Source organism: Rhinopithecus roxellana, chromosome 15 (assembly GCF_007565055.1).
Source record: "Rhinopithecus roxellana isolate Shanxi Qingling chromosome 15, ASM756505v1, whole genome shotgun sequence".
In the NCBI taxonomy this organism is placed as follows: domain Eukaryota; kingdom Metazoa; phylum Chordata; class Mammalia; order Primates; family Cercopithecidae; genus Rhinopithecus; species Rhinopithecus roxellana.
In genome coordinates, this window is record NC_044563.1 from 111551984 (window position 1) to 111561172 (window position 9189).

General features: G+C 44.6%; 1 protein-coding gene across 1 annotated transcript in view; it reads right to left on the bottom strand.

Annotated features, from left to right (window-relative positions):
* QSER1 (glutamine and serine rich 1) overlaps window positions 1–4538 on the bottom strand; it is an 85008-nt gene extending 80470 nt beyond the window's left edge. The window contains exon 1 of the mRNA XM_030918285.1: window positions 4019–4538. Coding sequence (XP_030774145.1) covers window positions 4019–4221 — 203 coding nt within the window. The 5' untranslated portion in view covers window positions 4222–4538. The remainder of the gene's footprint in view (window positions 1–4018) is intronic.
* Between the last annotated feature and the right edge of the window lie 4651 nt (window positions 4539–9189).

The following is a 9189-nucleotide window of genomic DNA, read 5'->3' on the forward strand; positions in this document are numbered from 1 at the left end:
TTACAATAAAGCAGTGCAGTTACACTGGCCATCACGCAGGCTCCAGATCCACAATGCCCAGTTTTCAATCACAGCTCCACTATTTACTAGCTATATAGCTGTAGGTATAAATTACTTCATGTCTCTATCCCTCAGTTTCCTCATCCATAAAAGGATGGTAAAAAGAATGCCTACCTCAAAGGATTTTTACAATGAATTTTGATAAATGAATGTGTGTATGTATATGTGACTTAAAACAGCTAGCACAAATTAGTTGCTCGTGAGGTAAATGACAGCTACTATTACTTACAACATGGTTTCCATGGGAAAAAACTTTCTGAACTCTAACAGTGGAAGTTTGTCTGAAATAACCTTTTATTAACTTGAGATTGTTCTTACTCCTTACAAATTATGATCTTTAAGGTCTTTTTCCAAAAACCTTGAGGAAAACTCTAGATTTGAAATGCACCAAACAAATGTCCATCATATAGAAACTGACAGGTTTTAGAAGAGCTAATCATTACTTTGGTTTTTCAGAGGAGTATTTATCATACTCATTATACATCATACTAAAAAAAAATTGCATTAGGAATTCTAAAAATTGGTGCCAAAAATCATTTCAAGTTAGAAGGCGAAAAACAGGCCAGGCACAGTGGCTTACACCTAATCCCAGCACTTTGGGAGGCCAAAATGGCCGGATCACCTGAGGTCAGGAGTTCGAGACCAGCCTGGCCAATGTAGTGAAACTCCATCTCTACTAAAAATACAAAAATTACCATCCTGGCCAATGTGGTGAAACCCCAACTCTACTAAAAATACAAAAATTAGCCAGGCGTGGTGGCAGGCGCCTGTAATCCCAGCTACTCAGGAGGTTGAGGCAGAATGATTGCTTGAACCCAGGAGGTAGAGGTTGCAGTGAGCTGAGATCACGCCAATGCACTCCAGTCTGGGCAACAAGAGTGAAATTCCATCGCAAAAATAAATAAATAAATAATAAATAAAACTATTTAAATACAAAATATTTCCATTCCCTTACTTTCTGGTGCATATTCAAATACAAACACATCGATTATCACCATAAAACAGCCTGCCTCTTCCTGTTGTGACCAAGATATAAGTATTACGTACAGAATAGGGCAGTGGATCTGCAGACTCCTGATGACCTTCTTATTTCCCAAGTCATGCAAAGGTATTTACAACATCCAAAACTGCACCCCAAAAGGTATTTCCAACTGCGTGGTGTTCAGCAAAGGACATGTTCGTTCATTTAGTTCCTAACACTAACTGAAAAGAGCACAAATAAATGAAGATTTATATGGCCAGTCCTTATTCCTGCACTTTCCAAGTACCTAGCAAGTACTCTCTGAGAAATATTCACAAATCTCTCTATAAGCCCTATTTAAGGTAAAGTGCTCGAGTTTCCCACTGTATTTTTCAACTGTTAGTACCATAAAACTACCTAATAACTAACAGAGCTGTTGTATTCAAAAAAAGTATTGTTTCAAACTCATGAAAAGCTCTTTATCATGTACTTTCCCATAAACTGATGAAAATGATGTATTTCAAGACCAAGAAGGCATAAAGTAGGATGTTAGATCCCTGTCGGCAACAACTGAATGTCATTACCATCTGTCAGCTTCTGAATAGGTTACAGGAAACAAGGTGTCAGACAGGCTAATTCTTTACGGATAAGCATCCATATTACATCATCACAACTAGTACTCATTTGCACCTTCAGAAGAAACTGCCACAAAGGGGAACAAAAACATTCAACTGATACGTGCATTATGAAAAAGCTTTTTAAAATGGTATAAAAATATAAATAAGCTTCTGAAATGTAGAATATTTAGACTTACAGGGCGTATTTCAGATTTGCTATTTTTGATATAACTGAAATCAAAGAGGAATATTTGCACAGTTTCAGGAATAAAATGAGGTCTAATTCAGAAGTGTGTGTAACTCTGTACAGATGGCCTGATCCCAATACAAGATGTTAACAAAGCAGGTTGGCGGGGGAGGGGGGTAAACCTGCATTTTCTATGCTGTATTTTAGCTAATTCCCGCCCCCCTCATTTTTTAAAAAAGCAGGGGGAGAGGGCATGGGGGGTAACATTTAAGATTCAATAACTTCCATTAAACAGAAAATAAATCTCCTTTAGATTATGTGTGCCAAGTGAATCTACTTACTGTTTTCAAGTGTGTTTGGGAAGTCATTCCGTGTTACTCTGATAAACAAATTTGGAAAACATGACAAGTAGATTTTAGTTTCTTGCCTCAGAAGTATTCTACTAAAAGAAGTAACTAGGTAGTATTTCAGTTTCATTTACCTAATAAAATACTTTTCATTTAAAACATAAAAAATGTGGCACAAATACCTATCATGCTGTTCAATGATGAGAAAGTAACTTTAATTTGTAAATTATCCTAGTCAATGCAAAATGCTACTTCAAAAAGGACAGTCAAATTACCATCAAAAAGAAATAACGGTGAAGTGCTAACCGTCTTTCATAAAACTCCTTAAAATGGCTTACTTGTATGTAACACAAAATTATGGCTATTTCTGAAAGGTTTCAGCATTTAATTACTTAGCTCCAAATTGGCACATCACATTATTTTTGTTAACTCCCAGGTCTTTCAAACAAAGGGCCTAAAATTTTCTGAGAAAGCTTATATCCCTATTCTTGAAGCAAATTTTTCTCATGCTTTCACAATCATCCCAATGGACAATCTAAGACAAAGACCAGCTACTCTTCACACTTATATGCTCAATCATGACCGTGGAACTTTCATAAAAACAAAGAAGATAAGCTGGAACACGGTAATGTATAAACTTAAAACAAAAGTTCACTTCTGTCGTGAAAAATAATGAAGAAATCTGATGAGATAATAAAGCCACGAAGCTTCCTGTTGGTAGCTGAGGATGAAGTCATTAGCAACCCAGGATTCCCTGGTCCATGTAATCAGAAGCTGCACCTACCAGATTCTGTATTGTTCGGGAGAGGTGGCTTTAAAACACCCCGCTCACCAATCCTCCAAACCAGACCACGCCTTCCAGTTATCATTCAAATGGAACCGTTTCACAGTGTGGCACTACTATACTACACATTTCCCGCGAGCTTAAATATCAAGTAGGAGTCAACATTTTAGATTCCCTTGGTCATGCTGCAGGAAAGATGAACTCTTGAACCTCTTGCTACATAATGCACCCGGACTTTAGAGGCCGAGATGGAGAACTATGCTTTGGTTCTTCAACCTTTATGGCCTTCACTACCCCCACCCCAACCTCCGCCCCATTTCTTCCCAACTCTCCGTCACCCCGAGGCACAGAAGGCAAAGAAAGATTCCTTACTTCCTGCTGTTGTTAAAAGGGGAGGAAACCAAAGAGCAACTTTGAACGAGTGGAAGAGAAATCGCCTGAATCTTGGCCACCAGCGCAAACATATGTCACCCGGCCCTGGAAGCCGCGTTCGCGCCCTGCCGAGCCCCCTCTTCTGCCCTGCGCCCCGGGGGTTCTCCCGTAGCCCAGCCCTCCCGGGTCCCCCAGTGTCTCCGGGACGCGGCTCCGCGACTCCACCTCTCCCGCCTCCGCAACCCTCGCACGCCGGGGTCCCCAAGACTGCATTGTCGGCCACCCAGGTTCCAATACAATGGATCGCCACTACCCCAAACTCTTCGGCGCCCCCTTCGGACCCCCGGCGCCAATCTTGGGTCTCCCAGATCCCGAGTTCAGCCACGAGCCCAAACTTCACCACGTGAGAGCCCAGGACCCCAGAGGTGACGGAGCCCCACGACTCCCGCCCAGCTCTCCCTTCACCTGCCGTCCCCAGGCATGAGTCCTGCACCGGGTGCCCCCACCCACCCGCGACCACCCCGTAGGAGTCATCAGCCGCCTCCCCCGAGCTGGGCGAGGGCGAGCGAAGGGCTCCCCGCCCGGCCCAGACCTCTGGGCGGCGCTGCAACCGAGCCCCTTTGGGGAAGGCCCCAAACGCATCCCCGGCCTTTCCTGGTCCACCGCGACCCCGCCGCCCACCCTCCCTACCTGGCCTTGAGGCTGGGGCTGCTGCCGCTGCTGCAGCTGCCGCTGCTGCAGCTGCTGCTGGCGGCGGCGGCGGCGGCTCGGGGTTCGTAGGCCCAGGCTGGGGCGGGGGGCTGCGCCGCGGCGCTGGCGGGGGCGGGGGCGGCGGGGGGCGCGGGCGGCGGCGGCGGCTCGGTGAAGCCCGAGGTCGCGTAGTTCCTGTCCATCGTGGGGGTGGCGTAGGGAGGGCGGGCAGCAGCGGGGGATCCTCCAGGGCTCCGTGTGAGGGGGGCGGGCAGGGAGAGGGGGCGGGGGAGGAAGAGGAGGCGGCGGAGGGAGCTGCCTCCTCACATGGCCCCGGCGAGCAGGCGAGAGAAGGGCGCGCTGTCGAGTCTGGGGCGCAAAGACCCGGGCCGCGGCGGGCGGCGAGACCCCAGCTGGGCGTCAGGGAAGCGGAGGCACCCGCGGCCGGGACTCGCGGCGACGGCGGCGGCGGCGGCGGCCGCTGCGCCCCATGTTGGTGGATTTCCCAGGATGCACCTCCCGCCCCCCTCCGCCCCACGGCCTCGCCCCGCCTCCCCTCTGAGCCCCGCGCTTGCCGCTCGCGGGGCGGGCGCGGCAAGGCCTCCGCCGCTGCCGGACGCTTCGCGAGACAGCTGAGGCCGAGGAGGCCCAGGCCCGGCCGACTTCAGGGACTCCGAGGGGCGCCCGCCGGCCGGAGCCCGCGAACCGCAGACTTCTCGCCCTTCGCAGCCCCGAAGGGAGGTGTCCGCACTCGCCGCGTCCCGCGTGGGAAGGGACCGCGCCTGGCTATCGCCCCGCGCGGGGGAGGGGAAGTGGAGCGGAACCCAGCGTAGGGCGCTGCGTAGGGGTGGCCGGGTCATGCTTTGCTTGGAGCTCACTATTTGACCCTTCAGGTTATTTTGAGGGACTCCAGTACTCAGTTCTCTGATCGCGATTTCTTTCCCTGCGCCCCAATCCAGAAACAGCTGAGCGGGCTCTTCTACAGTTCCGCTTACTCCCTCCCGAAAGCTTGCTGAGCGAGAGGAGCCTTTTCCTGCTGTTACGGGAGATTTATATTCAAAAAGATTCAAATTCAAACGTATTATTTTCCAATCCTCGCTGAAAGGGCCTTTCCCAAGGGCTCTTATTAGCTGCCCCCACCCCCACCTTGAGGATTTTTCTCACTCTGGGTTTCAGAATCTTCTATCCCAAGATAGACAACCACCTCTTCATTGATTAATCCAGCTGCCATCTGGATGACTTTAATTACAATAAATTTAAACTCACTATGCACTCTGATGTTGAGGGGTTTTGTTTGAGATTTGGAACTTAAGCAGGACTCTCTCTCCAAACATTTCCTATCTGATTTCCAAGCTGTTTGGTGTGCGGTAATTTAATGACTATTTGCAGTTCTTCTGTTGCATAGCAGACTTGTATTTCTTGTAATAACACATGAGTAGTGAAACTAGGGAATCGTACAAATCATCGTTTGGCCCTTGAGCCATAAATTTAAAGGTTAAAATAACAGTAAAGTTTCGATTTAATGACCACCTCCTTTTAAAAATCAATATTGGTTTAACACCTATTATGTGCTTAGCACAGAAATCTATCCCTCAAGATAAGCCTAACGTAAAGGTTTAAGCAAATCAGACAGCCGTAGTGAAAGACCTAATAAACTTGATACACTATCTCTGATGACCATTGAAAAAGTTTAAACTTTGATAATATCTGGTGTTGGATCTGCTATGCCTTGCGAGATTAATTTTGTTCTGGAAGATCCTGTTTTCCTCCTGGCGCCTACATCCTTTTGTTCCTATTCATTCCTTTTTGCAAGTCTTCTGCACCTGTGATGCTTGGAGCCTGGTCCCCGGGTGGATAAGCAAGGAAGTGAGTAGTCGTTATTTACAAATGAATTCAAACGTGTAGGCACAGCGACTTTGCCAATTTTATGTTAATTACAAAATGCATTTACGGAGGATATCTTTGAAAAGTGGTTTTTCTTGGAAAAGGAATTTGCCGACTAATCTGAGTTCCTGCAGAGAAGTAACGTAAATCTTCATTACATTTATTTTTCTTCCTGCAAACTGGAAATGTGGGATCTAAATTAAAAAGTTTTCACAACTACCTATTATAAGTACTTTTGTGAGCGCTAAAGTTTTGTCTCTGTGAAAAGTATAGGAAATGGAGTGGCATGCTATAAATGTTTTATGGCACTTAGTTTGAGATACCCACAACTGGCACTCAGAGTGAGTTATGCAGGCAATACCAAACAAGTGGCAATAAAACCTTTATAGTCCCTCATACCATTATGTAGTTTGTTTATGTCACATAAATCAGAGAAAGATATTAAGGAAAAATTCTAGTGAGTATTTTTAGTAATATTACTCTGTCACCATATGTTCCTTTGCCATTTAAATGAAATTTCCTTAGTTCACTCTAAATCAGTACAATTGTATTTATTTTCAAATGTTACATGTCTACAAATAACATCATATTTTTTATTAATACTATTTTTAATTGACAAATAATTGCATACATTTATGGGGTACAATGTGATGCTTTGATATATGTAAATCTTTAAAAAATTTGTACAGTTGATGATTCTATCTGAAGAATGTCTTCTTTCCTACTGAAAATACACTTCCAGCTCTGTGAACGTTTCGGGATCTCTCAAATGATTCATAACCAAACTGCTTCAAGTCTGATCCAGGTAGTGTCAAACTCTAGAATGAGCATTGTTGGTCTCCCGTTTTTTGATTGTTTGTTTGTTTGTTTGTTTTTTGAGACAGTCTCGCTCTGTCGCTCAGGCTTGAGTGCAGTGGTGTGATGTCGGCTCACTGCAACCTCTGCCTCCCCGATTAAAGCGATTCTCCTGCCTCAGCCTCCAGCCTCCAGCCGTGGTCTCATTTTAAATAAAAATGTTCATTTTATTCTTTGCCCAGATCCTACTCATCCTTCAAGATCCAAATAAAATATTACATCTATCATGACATTATCCAAACTGCCTTAGGCAAAATCAATTACTTCCTTTTCATTTGTCCTCTGGTGCTCTATTCCAATTTCTATTATGTTTAACACTATCCTATTGCATTACAATTAGTTGGGTGTCTGCCTCTTTTCCTCATAAATTACTTACTTCCTCATAAAGGTCTTAAGTTCCATAAAGACAGGGGTTGTATTAAATTTACTCTCGTATTTGCAGCATTTAGTAGTATGCTTGACACTATATTAGGCTCTAAATGCATATTTATTGAATGAATAAATATGCATGCTACTTGAAAAATGCCCATTCAGAAGTTCCAATTAGTAATTTACATATTCCTTTCCTTCTCCCCCCCCCCCACCAAAAAAAAGACTATTTCTATCTCAGTTCTAAAATCGGGACAAGATTTGAAAAGCAAAGGCAGTTTGGTTGTAAGATGAATTGGAGTAAATCCTACACTTAAGAAGGAATCTTCAGCACTTTGGAAGGTTGAGGTGGGAGGATTGCTTGAAGCCAGGAGCTCAAGACCAGTCTTGGACACCATAGCGAGACCCTGTCTCAAAAAAACAACAAAAAAAGCTCTTTCCTTCTTCCTCACCTCCATCTCCCACTTCCTTTTGAGTTTATTGTCTAGAATTAGTCATGCCTTAGAACATGCCCTTGAACAATCTCCCCACATTTTCCACCCTAACTCCCATCCCATTAGAAAATCAATACGTATTTCGTAGGGCGCGGTAATCCCAGCACTTTGGGAGGCTGAGGCAGGCGGATCATCTGAGGTCAGGAGTTCGAGACCAGCCTGGCCAACATGGTGAAACCCCTTCTCTGCTAAAATACAAAAAAATTAGGTGGGCGTGGTGGCGTGTGCCTGTATTCCCAGCTACTCAGGAGGCTGAAGCAGGAGAATCTCTTGAACCCAAGAGGCAGAGGTTAAAGTGAGCTGAGATCACGCCAGTGCACTCCAGCCTGGGTGACAAGAGCAAAATTCTGTCTCAAAAAAAGAAAACAAAAAAAAGAAAAAGAAAGTAAGTATTTCAACTGGTAGAAAGACTGTAGTTCTATTGAGTACATAGTTCATTGCCTTCCTTTTGTAGTTGAGGAAACTGAGGCCTGGCGTTGAGTGACTTGCTTTATAAGGTGATGGAGGGAATCAGTTGGGGCGAGACCCAGGAAACCCTGTCTTCACTGAGGTGGCCTTGTTCATTAGCTTGTTGGGAAATGCAGAATTTGGGGTTGCCTAACTGGAAATGTAGTAGGTTAAGTCCACACACTCCTATGTTACAAATAGACCAACCATCAAGAAGAAAGATCCAAGAAGGTCAAGTTTGCAGTTTCACTGAGAATACAAGGAATATGTGTGTGAGAAGTGATTTGAACAGGGAAAGAAGATATGGTTTAAAATTTTTCCCTTCTCTTCTGTCATTGAGGGAAACTGTAAGCCCTATCTTTGCCAGAGCAGCCCTAGTTTCCATCTCTTAGGTCAACATCATAAATTAAATTAAAACATCAGAAATGAAGTAAAAATTAGCCAGGCATGGTGATGCACCTGTAGTCCTAGCTACTCCAAAGGCTGAGGCGGGAGGATCACTTGAACCCAGAATTTCGAGGTTATCATAAGGAACGATCATGCCACTATGCTCCAGCCTGGGCAACAGAGCAAGACTCTGTCTCTAAAGAAAAATTCAAATAAAAAAAGTTAAAAAGAAACGAAGTCCCACTATAATTTCCTCTGTCTCTGAGGCTTGACCCTATCAGTCATCTTTGACTCTGCTCTTTATTGCCTGCCATATCCCTCCAGGGAGACAGCAATGGAATCAGGAAAGCTGCTGTTTAATCCTGCTTCTCTGGAAGCTGCAGCCTCACTAGGGGGTGTCCCTGAAAGAGCTTCAAGAAACATACTTGATCATCAATTTTGTGTGGAGAGGTAGTTTTCTGAGCTATGGATATGGAGGGACTTTGGGGCACTGATGAATGGTTTCGTTGATCAAGGCCTGCAATAAGCAAGGTTGAATGATTAGAAACCAGGACATCTGGGAAAGGAGTACAATTTATGTATAAACTGGAAAGACAGGACTGTGGCCTTATCATGAAGTCTTCCACTGAGAGGATATTTTATCTCCCTAAATAGATTACAGGAGATTTAAACCTATTCTGTAGATGAGAGTGATTCTCATAAGAATAACCAATACATATTGACCATGTATGTCTT